General features: G+C 37.3%; 1 protein-coding gene across 1 annotated transcript in view; it reads left to right on the top strand.

Annotated features, from left to right (window-relative positions):
- The window catches only part of CADM2 (cell adhesion molecule 2), a 201,202-nt gene that overhangs the window by 76,407 nt on the left and 106,776 nt on the right, over window positions 1-18,019 (top strand). The window contains exons 4-5 of the mRNA XM_027897992.1: window positions 11,737-11,889; window positions 14,325-14,462. Coding sequence (XP_027753793.1) covers window positions 11,737-11,889; window positions 14,325-14,462 — 291 coding nt within the window. The remainder of the gene's footprint in view (window positions 1-11,736; window positions 11,890-14,324; window positions 14,463-18,019) is intronic.

The following is an 18,019-nucleotide window of genomic DNA, read 5'->3' as shown; positions in this document are numbered from 1 at the left end:
TATAAAATTTTATATAGTAAGTTTTTGTTGAAGAATTTGGAAATACCCTGATTAAAGAAGAGCAAGAGGAGGATTTGAGGAAAGCATTAAACTTGGCAGGGTTTGAAAACAAAATAAGAAATGGAAGGAAAAACTGCTGCTTTTATTAAAAGTGGTAGTGTTAAAATGTCTTCGTGTACCACAGGAAGTGAATTTGATATCTGTAATTTTTCCAGAACTCTTGAGTGTGCTAGAACTTGAGTAAGATGACAAAGAAGATTCATGTATGTAGACAACAAGTTTATTTCTCTGAATACTTTTAAAAATAGAGGTCTTAAATTTTATGCCTGGAGAAGAGCAAAAAGTAGTTTAATGCCACGCAAAAAGCAGTTAAATGAATTAGCTCTGAAGGGAAGAGAGGAGAAAGAAGGAGGAATCAAGGTCACAGCATAATTAAAAATGGAATATTATGACTTAGATACCAAAAAAATTCATGTATGCAGTGTTGCAGATTGTCACCGCAGCACTCTCTATTACTTCTGATGCTGTGAACTTATTATCATCCAAATGTGCAATTAATGTCCTTTGACGGGCACTTTGTCGACAGACGAGGAAGAGCCCAGTAACATTCACTGCCCTGAAGGCCAAGCACCTCCTTTGCTTGTGCCATGTCTTGGAAGCAGAACTGGAAGGCACTCTTGATCACTCATTGTACACAATTCAGTAGCACACAGCAAATTCAGAAGTTCTTGTTCGACTGTATTTCCAGTACTTAAAGGGATTCACTGTCTCTTAAAGGTAGCCACAAAAATCAATCACCATTGGAAGAACTCCTTGCAATTTTTAAATATTCAATGCTTTCCTTCATAAAACAATCATGATATATGAACCTATCCTTCAAAAACAGTAAGCTGAAGACTGGTTAGTCATGGTGGTTTCTTAGTGAGTCTTCAAACTGTATCAGTCAAGGGAAGTGCAGTGTGAGAACCAATAATACTAATCAGCTGCTTCAAGTGTGAAGGGTAAGTAGCTGTAAATTGTTGTTACTCCATGTATTTGCTTTTCAAATTAATCTCTTTTGTCCTTTACCTGCTGCTACGATTTGAGCTGCAGAAAGAAACAACCAGAAGAATATTTTTCTCCAACTCCTAAGAAAATAAATACCTGCAATACATGTTTAAATGGAAAAGCCAGGATGCATTCAGCTGCTTTTTTATCTAGACATAGATGTTGATCATGGACGTTTCTCTTGGTGTAATCAGATATATCTGGTGTATGTGAATGGCCCAAAAAAATGTAAGGCACTGGGGATGAGTGCTACTGATGATAGCATGATTCTATACATCTATTACTGTCAGTATCTACTGTTAGTTAAGTAATGCATTTATTCACAGTAGAGTTTTTATTCAGTGCATCTATCAGTACTTAGTATGCATTCACATGTCACATGTTTTTTGTATTTTTCTGAATAATATTCTGTAGCTCTTGGTGAATAAGTCTGGCCACCACCATGGACTCCAAATACTGTGTTGCTCCACTTTTGTCACCACGTTCTCAGAATAGAACTGCAAAAAAAAGTGCATTTGCACAAACTAAATTTAGCCTAGAAAAGCTAATTTTTCCTCTCCTCTCTCCTTTTTTTTGTTTCCATTGACTATAAAGGAGAGAGACTGGCAGCCTCTTCTGAGGGACTCAGATCCAAATCCTCCATGAGGAAGAAAAATTCTTAAGGAAAGCTAAAGAAGATTAATCTTTCTGAATATCTACCAGAGGGTTTTTTTCTGTTGGTGTTTCTGGATTGGTCACATTGCTGAATTTTGTGATATGCAGGTTCTTTACCCCAAAAACATCCAGAATCACAAGATCACAGAATGTTCACATTGGAAAGGACCTCTGGAGGTCATCTAGTCCAATTTGTTTCTCTGACTATGTCCAGTTAGAGCAGCTTTCTCAGAAAATCAGAGGTCTAGGTAGTTTTGCTGCAATTTTTTTTTTTTTCATTTGTATTTGGATTTATTTCAGGATTTTCTGCTTCTACATGCTAAACAATTCCAAGTCTCTTACCCTCTCCTCGTGTAAGAGATGCTCCAATCCCTTAATGATCTGCTTCTGACACCATTTCTCACTAATAGTTTCCTTCACAGCACATCTGCATCTGGAAAATTAAGACAAATACCACAAAAGAGGCAGCATCTGTGTACTTGTGGTTGAGAGACAGATTGTCTCCTGCTAGGCTATAGGAGAGACATTATAAAACTTTAAGGGCTCTGTCATAAATGATGTTAAAACCATCAAAGAGCTTTCTGAGAATCCTCTCTGGAATTGGACTAGACTCATCTCAGATCTCTCCTGATACTTTGCTCCATATATCAGTTCCCTCAGCAGTGAGATCTGTGAGTCATCCCTAACAGCATTAATATCTTCAGTATTGATGTATACATTAGTTTTTGATTCTTTATTGGTACTGGAATCAATTGCTAGGTTGATTGCAGATATGTTCATCAATCACTGATGATTTCTTGGCTGTTTTATCCAGGTTCTGTAATATTTTCAAGACAGTGACCTGTTCTTAATTGGCCTCTGGAGGAAGATAGTTTACTCCACCGGCTGCAGAAGGAGTTTAGGGAGTCTGACTGCTTAATGTAGTTAGGAAGAATGAGTATTCCTGTGTCGGCATCTCTAACCAATGTAGCCATCTGCTACAGAAAGAATGATGTTCATTTGTATCTACATGAATGCTCAAGAAGTGCAGAAAGAACAGGGGCTTCTCAGAGCTGTTCTCATTTAGAGAGAAATCTCTCTTAAATCATCAAGAAGTGAGAAAGTCTCTCCATATTTTGCTGAAATAATGTGTTTGAACAAGACTGGGCTCTTTGGAAGTTAGAAGACTCTGACTTTCCAAGAAATACGAAATATGAAGCAGTACCATAAACACGACTCAACCACGAGTAATACTCATTCATGCCACTAAAAGCACTTTCAGTGTCATTAGATCATTAAAGCTTAGCTAGTGAATGAGCAGAACTGTAAGGTCACCATCTACAAGGTTAGGGAAGTAGAGATCAGCAGCTCCCTTAAGGCACGGTCAGCTGCAGACGTGTACAAAACCCATATTGCATTTGGGCAGGTCTGAGCAGAACCTGGATTTCCAGCTCTGTTAAGAGTGTAAAATTTGGGCTTGTTTTTCCTGTGTCCCCTACCCTTTAGGACTCCTTGCATTCAAAGCTGGCTAAAGCCAGTCACCAGCAGTGACTTTAAAGGGCAAGGACAAGGACAAAGAGAGTATATTGTAACTGCTGTGCTTTGAAATACCTGCATGGTGTTGGTAGAGGTCTGTGCTGCTGGGATAGACAGCTTTTGATACCTAAACAAGCTTAACTCTGCCTTGGTCAGCAATCATTTAAGCACTGTTAACACAATGATTAGTATCAACATCAGCAGCATGAGGAAAAATTACCTAGTCTTCCCAAACATGGAAATCTGTGTTAACTTTGGTTTAGTTTGAAAGAGGATTAGTGTTTATTTATCTCTTCTTCTTCAATAAAGTCATTATTTAACAATCTCCCACTTGCAATGAGGTCTCATTTAGCCTGAAACATAGGGTTCAAAATTACAGAAAAAAAATATAATTCTAACTTCTGTTACTATTTCCTTTGATAGGTGTGGACTGTTATTACAGCTCTCTGTTTTATTGTTCTCATTTTTTTAATATTAGTTATGCAGCAGTATTCCATCAGTAGACCTACAGAAATTATCCTCCCAACTGAGAGACTGTTTCTGTCTGTAATTTACAATATATGGCACAGTGTGATGTGTGCTATTTTGGAATACTGTAACATTTTCTTTTACCATAATTGCCAGGATCAGTACAACGCAGAATAGGATTCATCTTTTAAGAGTGGAGCTGCATTTGAACATATAGTTAAATAATTTCCTCTGTAATCCTCAGGGCTTCTTTCCTGCATTACTGCTTTCAAAACATTTGTCTCCAACTTGGTGTATAAGATTACCAATTACTTTTATCTATTGAATCTCATTTATTCTAATTCTGTCCATCTCTAACCTTGCCAGATCATTTTGCAATTTTAATTCTTGCAGCTGCATATTTGAGAAGTAGGATTTTTAAACATTTTCTAGGCTACTGTGCTGTGGCACATGTCCAGTTGCATTAGTATAATAGGAAATCTTGTAATTCCCTTGTTGCAGAAGGAACCAGATGAGCAGACCTTGTAAGACAATATTTCATTCTGACTAATGTGATTTTTGTTTTATTATTTGGAGGTACAGTTAAATATTATTTCAACGTAGTAAAACATATTGATAGCTCAAGCCCTCTATGTTTTGGAAGAATTTGAAACTTATATTTCATATATGAAAGAGACTCAGCCCTCAGACCTTCTCAGGTAATAAATGTCATCCTTATGATTCTCAAAAGACAAGAAAAACATAAGTTCAGTGCTTCTTTAATACCAGGAACAGGCATTATCAACACTCTAGAAGGCAAGTTGTTCTTTTTGCATATTACCACGTTTCTTGAATGCTCTGAAAAAGAGAAAGAAGCGAATACAGAGCATGATTGTGAGAGACAATGTAGCTCAGTGCAGAAAATCTGCCATGCAGGAAGGTTTTCCCATATTTATTCCATCCGTGAAGGGCGTGTAATTGTCCTGGCCTTCGTTTGTCAGTTGGCAACAGTTGGCGAAACCTCGCTTAGCAGATGTGTTCAAGATCATAAGTCATTGTAAGTCACCTTAAAACTTCTTTTCATTTTACCCAGATTGCAGGAAACAGAGAGTCGTTGCTTCACTGAAGAAATTACCTTGCTGTTTGGATTTTCCTCATAAGCCTCAGAGGCTGTGCACCCCGATAAATAATAGATGATGTTGTACAGACAGGATCTGAGTCCCCAGCGCTTTGGCCTTTTCGAGGCAGTAAGGAAGCACAGAGTAGATGCTTCTCTTAGTGGCACTGTCAGCACCTCTTGTGATGGAGAGAGTTTGTTTGCTGCTGGGCCTTTGGCACATGCATTATACAACATGCAGAAGTTCTGGAAAAATTAGGAAAGGAGCAACCAGCTTGCTGTTAAATATTGTTCTTTAAATAAGCAAATCAAATGTTTCAGCAGTGCATCTCAGCTGAAAACAATCCAGTCTTGTCTTATTAGATTGCAAACCAGGCTAGAAAGTAAAGATGCCTGGATGATTAGGGCCAGAAGTGTTGACTCCATTCTTTCTTCCTTTTGATTACCAAGTACTTCAGAAATGCACTGGAATGAAGGCAAAACTCATCTCCAAGGATTGCTGTGTTCTTCTTCCATTTCTAAAACCTTACTGAGCGCCTCTTACGAAACTCAGCGATGCCCTGAATTTATTAAGTTCATGAATGGGTTGGAAAATTCAGTGAAGTGGAAGTGTTCATAGTGTCCAATTGACACTGTTTGGAATGTCTGATTGAACTCATCTGTGTTACTAATCACTTTCCTAATGGGGGGAAAAAATCATCATGTACCTGCAAATTGGTGAGGCTGTTCCACAGCCAATTAGCCAAAGATCTCTCCACAGTATTGTGACCTTCAGTTTCTGTGATTTCTTGCTGATTTTACTTATAAATGGTGTCACCTTTAAAGGACACCAACCTTACATGTGTCAGCCAGTTTGGTAGGTTGCACTTCTAATGCTTTTCTCTCTATATTAGCATTACCTGTGGAAGTAGATGCAGTTTGAGCACTTCTATCCCAGTCTTGAAGTATGTCATGGCTTTAGACTGATCAGGAGTTCATTTGTCTTTCTGACCTTTGGACTCAGTTGAAGTCATGACCAATTAGTAATTAGGGAAAAAAGTGATAGTTTCACGGACACAATGCTATGGAGAGGTAAAAGTGGCGTCCACTGAGAGGCAGAAGTGGCTTCACCATGTGCAGAAGTAGAAATAGAAAGCATGGGATTAGTAAATATCCACACTGATACCCTTGTATACTTGTATGAAAGCAGTCAAATTGCTTGACTGGAAATGAAAGAGGAAGGAAACATTTTCTTTCCACATGCAAACAACTGAGAAGTTTTAAAATCTTAGGAGTTTAGACACAGTGCAAGTACTAGATATATGTTAGGCATCAGTAGAATAACTGTGTATTAACTGGGCATGCTGTTAATACAGCAACAGACTAATGAGTCTTTTAAAGGAAATGTGACTGTTTTAAAAAAAAATATGAAGGCTTAGGAGACACAGAAGAATAATGATAGTTTGGTTTCTTCCATTTACTCCTGTTCTGTCTCTTTTTTTCTTTCTCTGGTGGTGGTGGTTGATGCACAGCTGTAAGTTAGTGGTGTAGATCATCCTATAGGGATCTTGGTATTATGAATTCATGAGGAGCAAAGAAAAAGGCCTTCTCGAGTCTATCCAAGTATATCCAGGAACACAACATAAATCCCTTGAAATCTATTTCAGATTTGATGATGGTACTGCATTCAGAAAGTTGGAATCTGAAAATCAGAGGGATTGTTTCAGTTTTATAAGTATTAAATTTCCGGGAGTTGAGCGTGACCTGTAGGGTATCAGAAATCTTTCTGGTTCCAACTAATGGTTACATTATTCCCATGACAGAGGGAACAGCTCTAACATAAGGATGAAAATTTTGTTGAGTGAATCCCAGGATGGCAGCATGTGTCAAGTTAGCATTGTCAAAACATTGGCAAATTACTCTGGAGGATTTTGGGATTTTGTTGTTTGTTTTTTTTCCCCCATTCTTCAAATAAATGACTCAAAATACTAGGAAGATGTGGTCATTTTAGGTAAAGTAACATTAGAGATGTTGCTGTGTGGCTATGTCTGACAGGTCCAACTGCCTTTTCCTCACAGTGTGAAATGAGGATGATTTTTCCATTTCTGGAAATTTTCCTTTTCCATGTTTTTTTTCCTTTCTGCGAATTTCTAAGTTTCTTTTCTCTCTTCAATATAATTCCTCTTGCAAGATTTCCGTATGAAAACACAGGATCTTTTTTTTTCCTTTTTTTTCCTGCAAAAACTAAAGTACAGCTTTTTGTGATTGTGAACAAGGAGACTAGTTTACTGCACTGGTTGTCAGTCTCAACAATTGCTAATTAATACTGCTGAAATACATGGCTATCTTTTACTCATAATTACCAAAACTATGCAAATTATCAAGGTTGCTTTTTTCTGTGTCAGAAAACATTCTGAAAGAAAATCTTTTCCACAGGAGAAGAGAATGACAGGTAAAATAAATGAAGTGTGTCTGCTTAGGAACGAGTGTTTTATGCATAATTATTTCATGCCTTGCAAATTAACTACATTATATGTGCCTGGGAATTACAGAAAACTGAAATAATGTACCTAGGGCATATTGGAATTTACTATGCAATTATATTTCTTGTTGTGTTTTGTATTTTTTAAAGAGCTTGCAACATAAGAATACAGAAAAGAGATGTCAATACTGGTATTCTTTGTTACTGTTTTGGCATATGTGTATTTCCCAGGAGTCAAATGCATATTCTGTTTATTTACCCTTTCTCTAGCATCTCTGTATCATGCAAAATATAGGGATGCAAACTATGGGTAGGGTAATGATTCAGGAATGTAGGTTAAAATCTGCAGGAAGAGGCCAGAAAGGTCTGTGTGGCTTCTAACAAAGTGAAATGGAAAAAAGGAAAGAGTTTCCAAAGAAAGTTCTGAAAGAGCAGGCAGAGGTAGGGGAGGGGGTAGGAAACCATGCAAGTAAAGTGAGGACAGAGCTTGTAGAGTCTGTAAGGGTAAAACTTTCTTTTCTGTGCCCAGCACAGAAAATGCTGTGTGCTGTCTAGTTGCTGTTGTAACACAACTAATAAACAGTTTGTGGTGAGCTAGAAATATCGGCATTGCCACTTGAAATAGCAAGTCAAAGAGTAAAATACTATGTAAAAAGATGTACTGCGTTATTTTTTAATAATTTCTGCTTAAGGGAAAGCAAAAACCACCCCTTTCATATTATGAGATGCTGAACAATGAATAGACATTTCAGTATATAGGAAATCTAGTCTGTTTACTAGTGTGTACCAAACTCCAAATTCATGCAGAATGTCCCCATGAGTGTTCTACTTTTTGTTTTCATCTGCTAATTAAATAAAAGAGACCATTTTGTATTTTACTTTACAGAACTTTATTTGAACTACTATGGTGGAGCCTCAAGTTGGCTTGAACTTTGTAGTGAAATTGTCCTCTTTTGGGGCAATTCTCTATTCAAATAAGAGCAATTAAAAAGCTTACAGAAAGCTTTGGAAACTCATGTGCTTTAAAAAGAGAAAAATAACCTGGATGAGGTAGGTCATTAAATAAGTAGAAATAAGATATACTGAAAGAGTTTGAGTAGACCATTGTAAATGAATCCCCTTCTCGCCCAGTAGCTCCTTGCAGAACATGTCTTCTTAAAATTTTTCTACCCAGTTGGTAGCTTTCAGTAGCTTCTGTTTGGCCTCCATGGGCTTCTTTGCTTCATCAGCCAGACCTGGCAAGACTTTACTCTATGCTGTGCTCAAGACTCTTCTCCACTCAGTCACAATGCCTGGATATCGGGAGCTGGATAGAAATCCTGACTTCTCCAGTGTCGCTGATGTTTCCTTTGTTGTCTAAGGCAGCCAGTCATCCTCTCCCAGAGGGCTCTCTCTGCCCCAGGGTGCAGGAACCAGGACTAGACAGACAGCCACCCTTTCTGTCATCCAGCTTTGTCCTTTTAGCAAAATATATCTAACACAGAAAGCGGAAACAAACCAGTTCTGGCATCCATCACAGCTATCGCTCTCATGAAGAGGAACCGGTGTCTTTCTAAACAGATACTAACAGATACAGAAATGCAGCTTGAAAATAAGATTCTAAGAAGTCTCTAAGTGCTGGCCTTGTCTAAGCAATAGCAGTAAAATTTGGTTTGCTCTCACATCTGCGTAGACAGGAAAACCTACAGATGGGCAGATTTGAAAGTGATGGCACAGATAATTCATTGTCTTCAGACTTAGCACTTGAAAAAATGCTTCTGACAAATGGCTTTGGTGCAAAGGAGTATTATGTTGGTGCTATTTGCAGCATTTATTGCAAAGGTTCTGTGTTGGTATTTCCATTACAAAACAACCCTTATGTTCTTTCAGTAAAAATTCACTCCAGACTGAAACATGGAACATCTGATCTCATCTCTTGACCAGTGGCTGTTTTTACCAGTTTTACAGAAAAATTGACTCAGCTGAGGTTTTTTATATTGTACAAAGGTTAAAAAGGTTTGGAGGGGAGGAATTGAGGGAGGGGAGCAGTAGGAATGTAGTTGATGGAAACAGTTTGTATTTCAATTGTAGGATTGAAATGGTGTGCTATTGGCATCGTCTGTATGCCAGTTGTGCTCTAGTGCAATTCATTGCTGCTCTTCTGAGTGCATGAAATTCTACTTGCTGCCCCATCTGTAGGAAAGTATTTCAACAGATAGATAAATCTTTGTCACAAGGCAGAAACAATTGAAAATTGTAACAAAGTAAAATACTATGTAAGATGATGCACTGCATTATTTTTTAAGTAGTTTCTGATTAAGGAGAAGCAAAAATCACTACTTTCAAATTCTGTAGTGCTGAGAGGTTTTGTGTTGTTTTGGGGGTTTGGTGTTGGTTTTGTTGTTGTTTTATTGTTTGTTCGTTTGTTTTGTTTGTTTGGGTTTTTTCTATTTTCTATGCTGTTGCCAAATTTTACAAATGGGTGTGGTGGTAACCAAACCATTTGAAAGCACTGAGTCACTTTGAAAATAATTTTTTTTTGAAAGGTCAGTAATGTGAAATAAACTACCATTCTTAGGTCTGCTCAGTTTGCATCTGACTAGAACTGAAAAACTGAGAAAGGAATTCTTAGTCCCCCTTTACTTCCTCAAAGATAGCAACAGCTTCACTGTTGTGAGTTTTGGCTGGTAAAGCCCCAGTCATCAGCTTTGCCTGCTACTTGGGGTGGTAAATGCTTGCTTTATGTACTTTTTGTTTTCCTGAGCTTGTTTTTCTTGGTTGTTATGTCAGCATATTGGTATACACACAGCTTTCCATTTTGCGGCTTCTGTTTTGCTTGCTTGTTTGCTTTAATGTCGCTCCTACTTTCACCATTATATGCATTTTATATTTTATACTACGTAGTTACTTTTTTTTTCCTGTTGTGACCAGCCAGCCAGTGTCTCAGTTACGCTTGGAATGTGTCCATTTCACAATCTCAGTCACTTTGATGTGCCTTGAAGTAGTTCATGGCATGACTGTATGTTAGGTCTGCTTAAGCTGTCACCTTTCAGTCGTCAGAGCCTGCAGAGAGGAAGCTGAGCTTTGGCTGGCCTGCCCTGAAATAATCAGTAAACTCAGCAGAAAATTTCTGGTGGAAAAAAAGAAAAAAAAATTAGTGGGAGCCTTCGAAGAAAACAAATTCAAGTGACATTTTTGCTGAATCTTCACTATAGCTGCTTATTTCGGTATAACTCTTCCTGGATTGACTTGAACAGCAATGGGGCAGAAATGTCTAGGTTTAGTAGCAAAAGAGCCACAGTAAAACTTTGTTGTTGTTGTTATTTATTATTGGAAGACATATAGATAGACAAAACTAAGAGCCTTTGGGGACTTTAGAAAGAGGTGAGTGAGAACAGCATTAGGGACTTGAACATCTTGGTTCACTCATAATGCAAGCAGAACTCCCCTGACAAATACCATAGTCCAAATTTACTCTTGATTTTCAGAAGCTTACTACAAAAGCGGAGTCACTGAAGTTTCAAAGACTGTCAGGTCAGAGATTTGAATCTGGAGGTATACAGCTAAACTCTCTGAGTTACAGAGGCATTTTAATTGTTTGCTTAGGAGAAAAACAGTGTTTACTTACTTATGATATTAGTATTTCTATGCTGTGGAAAGTCTTGGTTAATATATGCTTAATATGATTAAAATATGTTTCAGATTCCTGAAACAGCTTTACCGCAGAGAAATAGAATGTTTGGGAATGTTTTGGCTGGTTTTCAGTAGAATTTGGGGGTTAATATAAATAGAGGTTTTAAAATGTTTTCAATTTTAAAGCATTAACTAATGTGACATTTTGAATGTGAGTGAACCTACATGTTCCTTTTCCCTCATTGGTTTCACACCAATGAAATTTTATAGAAAGGATTTTATGATAGAAGATCATATTTCTAGTCATAATCAAAAAAGCAAGGCCACTTATACTTAATTACTTCAAATCGTTAAATGTACTATATATATGTGTAGAAGTGGAATTTTCAACCTATTCATAGTAAGAAATACTCTGTTACAGAATTCAGGGAATTTGATGTTCCAGTTCAACATGAGCAGTAGTGGACATGAGAAAAATCTGTAGGCAAACTATGCAATGGTAGACACAGGATTCTCAACATTTGCCAATACATGACAAAGAAGCTGGGTGTAGGAAGGATTTATTTTAGGCACTGAACAAAGCTGTGAGGGAACAGATATCATAGTCAGTGTTGGGTTTTTTAGAAGGTCAAAGGTAAATCAAGTCACTTAGTTTATAGGTTTATATATGTTACAAGCCACTCAGTACACCGCTCAAAAACTTGCTAAACTCTCAGACTTTATTCCACAGAGAAAACAAACTACTGTGAATAGACAACTGTCTCCATATCCCCCTATCCTAGGGCCTGATTTCACCAGTATACTTCATCGAGCCCCTTGTCCAACATGCAGGGCTTTTTAAATGTTCTGTGTCCTACTTTAACATGGATTTTTTCTCTTTCAGCTCTGAGGGACAACAGAATTGAGCTGGTCCGAGCTTCGTGGCATGAGCTGAGCATCAGTGTCAGCGACGTGTCCCTGTCAGATGAAGGGCAGTACACCTGCTCTTTGTTCACTATGCCTGTCAAAACTTCCAAGGCTTTTCTTACCGTTCTCGGTGAGTATAAAGAAGCAAGTGTTAAACTCCTCAGGCTTTGGCAAATTATGATGAGGATGAACTTCTCTAAAGCTTGGCGGAAGATAAATGTAAATGTCTGATCTGGTTTCCCTGATGTTTATTGTTTTATATTGCTGTGCTGAAAAATAACATGCCTCTTGCTGTTTGCCCTGGCGGCAGGATAATGAATTAGGGAGCACACAAACACTAAGGTGTGAGTGCTCCATAAAATGGACATCATAACCTCCACATCCTGAGCACCAGAAGTGCAAAGAAGGTGCATGTGTTCATCTCCTAACAATGTATTGTACAGGGCAAAGAGGAGAAAATCAGAAAGCATGAAATCAAAACGGGCTTTAGAGCTTTATCATTTCTCCTTAGCTGTGCATTTTCTTGGCTCATTCTGCTGTCTTTTTTTTTTTTTTTTGGTCTATAAAGTGCAAATTTTCACTGGGTTTGCCGCTTCTTTTGTGCTTTATCCTCTTAAGTGCTCTGCTGTTTTCCCCAAAGGTTATAGATACACATAGAAAAGCAATAGATTTCGAGAGATGCCCAGGAAATAAAGGTTCTGCTCCAAGCTTTATATGAGTCTATGAATGTCAGTAGCCCAATCAGCCAAAATTGCTGTAGTTCATTGCAACACACCTGCGTACCTAAGAGGTTATATGATTTTAGAGATTGATTTTTATTCTTTTCTCCCTTTTTTTTTTTCTGTCCCTGAACATGACTCTTTCTTTCTTTTTGTTTTATTTTTATACAGAGATAGGCAGACAGCTGAATTTAATAGGACTAATGTAAGGTGTTCTCTGTGCCAGTAATATTCACATTAATCCAGCCAGGGAATTGGTTTTGTGCTTAGGATATGAAATAGGTCTCCCTTTCAGTCCCTATGAGACTATTTTACAAGAATCTTCACAAGTTTGCCATTAAGGACGAAAAGTACCCACTCAAAGCAGAATATTCTGGAATAGCAACTGCCTGTGCTTAATCTTCCTTTCTGTAGAGAGGCATTTCATGATCTAAACAACTGATGAATACACCAGCTCAACATGTTAAATGGCAGAAAGACATAGAAAGGTGTTACAAAGACAAAAAAAAGCCCATCTACCCAGTGTTTATTAACAAAAGTAACTTGATCTTTCACAATCCTGTCAGTTTTATCTTCATTTTAGGGGAGGGTTTCATGGAGTTTTACTACATCAGCTACTCACCTTCCAGGAAAGAAAGCTGCAGCATTTAAGATTCCTGTCTTTTTCATTTTGTATTTGTAATTGTCAAAATAACATTCTAAACTCTTTGGAAATTTTCTGTTGTAGAAGGGGAACTTTTTCACTGAAATGTGTTACATCTTTTAATCAGATAAACTATCCTTTTATGTACTAATAATGTCTTTATTGACTGCTCTGTTATTGATTAGAAGATATAAGTGCCAAGGTATTATAGCAGACACCATTTCCTGTCCTGAAAGAGAGGAATAGATTTATTACAGAAATGTGCTATGCAAGAGGTACTGCTGCTTTCTTTTTATATACATAATCTGTCATCTTGGTAAAGAGATGTAGAAAACCCAAATTATGAAATACAGGGCATAGGACCAATTACTGTGACTGATCCCTTTATGCAGCCACAAATATGAATGCCTCATAGCACTGTAGATGCAAGTCACAACCGACATTTTTTGAGATTTTAAAATTGCAGTCATGGGTATTATTTTGAAATAACTTATTTTGTGTTTTCATAAGTTAATTGGATTTATACAGGTAGTGATCAAAACTTTCCCAATTCTCTTCATATTTTTTTTTTAAAAATCATTCGTGGTTCATTGAAAAAACACAAATCATATAACCTCTTCCAAAGGACTTGGATTCATCTGAAAAACTCTCCATAGCCAAAGGAGCTCTGATTGTACCTCTTGATGTTTTGGGTTTGTGTTCTCTGAAGATAAAGTGACACCTGAATTTATTTTTATCCTCCCTTCTCCCTGGATTTTGTATTAAAGTCTTCATTATTCAGGTTTAAACATCTGTTCTGAACTTAGGTCAGCTCAGCTTTTTGTTGCCAGTTATGTTTCATTCTCACAGCTGTGCTTCTAATGTGCTTTGTCATCCTGCTTGCTGTGCAGAGTGGTTTAAACATTTTAACAAGTCAGACTAGACCTGCATGCAGAATATACATAGATGAGGTATTTATTAAAATGTAATCTGTTTCTCTTAGAAAACCAGGTTAATTTCTGTTTTCTTTCTTTATTTAGAATCGACTACTGATCAGATTGATAGTTGATTTACAATAGGAAAAAGGCTTCACTGACAAGGCATGAGGAATTAATGATCCCGTTTCCAGGGTTTAGAGCATGTGAAGAAGTGAACTTTAGGCTGGTCATGTACTCAGGACAGTAGCTGACTCTATCAGAGACATTTTGCTTGTTTGCTTGTTAGGTGTTCCTGAGAAGCCACAAATTACTGGATTTACCTCACCAGTTATGGAGGGAGAGAGGATGCAGCTCACTTGCAAGACATCTGGTAGTAAACCAGCAGCTGATATCAGATGGTTCAAGAACGACAAAGAAGTTAAAGGTATTTAAAAGCACTTTGGTGTAATTTGGTCCAACTGCCAAAACTATGTATCCTTTAGAATAACGTTTTTTAATTTTTGTTTGTAAAATTTCTCATAATTGAGTCATGAAATGAATAGGGGATAGTACAAAGACAAGGTAATTGCTTGTAAATGGTCATATAACCCTCTTTTTATTGTTTCTTCAAATGGTAAAAACTGATGTTTTGAATTGCTCAGAACTCTGTTCAGCATAACAAACTCGAATGTGAGGCTCAATGGAAAAATGTTTTGTGGATTATTGTTATCACAGTCATACCACCCATCCTTGATGCTTTACCTTTCCATTTCTTTTTGCCATTCTAATGTGAAGTGTATCTGATGCAGTCAGTTGCCAGATTGATGTTATTTGTTTATTGCACCCCTCAAAATAAAGTGGCCAGGTGAGGCAGGACCATCTGGGGGAGACAGGAGATGGCACTTGCCACAGCGGAGCCACGGAGCCTGCTCTGGAGAGGAAAAGTCCGGATGTAGCAATTGAGGGAGTCTCATCTGGGAAACTGGGAATTTACAGCCGAGGCGAGGATGGTGCTGGTTGTGGTGAGAAGGTGGACTTTAAAGGGGATCAGGAAAACTGCACAGGGGGAGTTGGACAAAGTCTGCTGTAACTGAAAAGTCAGTAGTGGCTAAAACCAAAGCTGACAGCAAGGATTTGCCTTTGAGGATGCAGCAAGCTAGGAAAGAGCTGCATATAAAATCTATTCATTTTTTTTTCTTGCTTCTCTTTCCCTTTGTACATTCTTTGCTTAGAACTTAGTTTTCTAGTCCACATTCTTATCAGTGCTGGGATAGTTTTAAATCCTTATTGGTGAATGTGTGAGTAAAGAGAGCTTCCTGCAGCAGAAGGCTTAGTCATATCCATAAGCCAATTGAGGTACCAATTATAATGTAGATTAATAAAAAGGATAAGGTACTGACATTTATTCATGACACCTCTATTCATTCTGCTGTAAGACCAGATCAATCGATGATTCAAAATCCACCTTTTCTCTGTAGCTTTAAAAAAAACCCCAAACCAACCAAACAAACACCACAAAACCCCCAAACCAACACTATTATCTGCTTTGCCTCATGTTTGTCTAATATTTTGGATTCTGTTAGCTCAATAAACTGCCTCAAGAAAAGTTACAGCATTAATTACAGAATCCATTTATCTTCCTTTACTGTTCTCTACCACAGTTCAATGTGCAAAACCAGAGCTGGGATATAAAATTGGTAAATAAAGGAGATTACAGTGGATTGTATAAGGAATCCAGTCCATTCGAGAAGTGCCTTTATATTTCCAACAAAAATGAGAATAGTGTTGAAAGAAACAAGAATTTTAGACTGGGATAATTTGAAATGTGTTTGAAAACTTGTAACAAGGATAGAAAATGAGGAAATGGAGAACAGTTCTTTTGTCAGTTTGAGGAAGTTGATGAAAGAAATGCAGCACCTAATCAAATGTAGTTAAAAAGAAGAATTTAACAGCACAGCAGATGCACGTGGCACAATATAGATTCATCCAGAAAAGATGGCAGGATGACTATATACATTCAAGGCATGTAGGGATTAGAAATGACTCCAAGCAATGTCAGTATTTTAAGAGAAACACTGATACAGTCAACCTTACAACAAGGCAACACATTTGAAAAGATGTTATTTCAAAAATTATAATTTAAGATCTGGTGTAATAATTTTGCTTTTCTTTCAGCTGACATGTAATTGAAGCCAGCAAGCAATTGACTCTTTAACTATGTTGCTCTTCTCAAGAGTTCCTAAAGAGAATTAAAAAAAAAAAAAAAAAAGAGTGGGGAAGGAACAAAAAAATGTATGAAAAAGTACAGTAAAGAGGGAAAAAAACCCCAAGAACCAGAAATCAGAGGAAAGTTCTGAGCAAATTCATTTCAGTTTAGTTTTCTAGGTCTTCTGAAGAGCACATTGCCATTTCACAAAGGTTAGAAATAAAATAACCTAACCGGTCTGCAGTGGCATCAGCAGAAGTTACATTAGCTTTGTGCAGTGTAAAAGGTGAAATGATAAATCTGAGAAAATAGATATGAAATTATATGCTAATGCAGCTGACATTAAAGGTTAGGAGTTCTTCTGTCTAGCACCAGTAAATCCAATTGTGTTACAGTGTATTATACGTGGTGCAAACGAATATAAATGATGCATCGAGATCAGAGTTGCACCAAAGGGGAAAAAGCCATTCTAAAATTGTAGCTCCACTGCTATTACTCAAAAAAGGAATCATCCTCTGGTAAAGGAATACTGCTTGATAAAGTAAGTGTTAGTGATGAGAGAGACTGAATGTGAAGCACTGGGTACCACACCTTTTCCTCTGGCGTTCTGTCACTCATATATGCACCAGCTTAACAAAGTGATCAGCAATGTTTGCTTCTGGAGCCATTTCTGGAAGATTATTAAAAGGAAAAATAGTGGAGAAGATAAATGCGTATTTTTCATTTTGGAATTGCCTATTTTTTCAAGACAACTTTTTAAATGCTGTTTCAACAATATTATATAAAGAATTATTTTCAGTTTTAAGGAATATTTTCCATAGATTTTTTTGTTTCCTGGCAAAGTTAGGCTCTAAAAATAAATAAGTTTATTTTGTTACAACAGATTAAGATATTTTGAATTAGTTTATGTATTTTTGGTATACACAAAGAATTCAGAGAGGCACTGAACATTTTGTCTTGATAAACCTCTGAATCAAAGATGAATTCTTTTTTACATAAAAGAGCCATTTCATGTCAGAACTTGAGTTTAAATATAAACAGAAATTACATCTGCCATGTAAAACCAGAAATACTGTCTTTTTAAAAGATGAATGTTTCTGTGTGAATGTTACAGGTTTGTGCTTTTATAAATAGCTTGTAATGAACAATGGATGATGTTACCTTAGATGGACATTTCATCATTTCCATTTATTATTTTCACTATCAAACATCTATACTTATGAGATATAAACCCAGTATTAGTTAATAAAAGCATATCTGTGTGTGCACCTATCTGACAGTCATAGAAGCAGGACCATAACTGGCTCTCAGATTTTTCATATGGCCCAGGCTCTGTTCAAAGGTTAGATCAGGTGGCTAAAGACCTTCTCCTGTTCAGTTTGGAAAAATCTCCCAGGACAGAGATTCCACAGCCTGTCTGGGCGAGATATTTCAGCATTTTAAAGCCCTGCTTGTGGAGCATTTTCACTGTATGTAGATATTTCATGATACATAATCAGAATTTGCCTCAGTGTAAATTGTTTGTTGTGCTGCAACTTTTGCTATGCACCTCTGAGAGGGCTCTGGCTTTTCCTTTTCTTCTTTTTACCGTGCTCTAGGTAGGTTTTTTGATCTGGTTTTAGTCTTCTCTTCTCTTTCTCAGGCTAGTAAATCTCAACTACCTTAAGCTGTCCTTGTAGATTGTATGCTCTCTCCACTGGCCACCTCCGTGGGTTTTGGCTGAACCTACTCAGGCTTGTTGACATGCTTTTTTGTACCAGAAGGCCCAAAGCTGTGCCTGCTCCTCTAGATCCAGT

Source organism: Empidonax traillii, unplaced genomic scaffold, assembly GCF_003031625.1.
Source record: "Empidonax traillii isolate 1590-97213 ecotype Southwest subspecies unplaced genomic scaffold, ASM303162v1 scaffold573:size406305, whole genome shotgun sequence".
Classification (NCBI taxonomy): Eukaryota; Metazoa; Chordata; class Aves; order Passeriformes; family Tyrannidae; genus Empidonax; species Empidonax traillii.
This window is presented reverse-complemented; position numbering and strand designations above follow the sequence as displayed.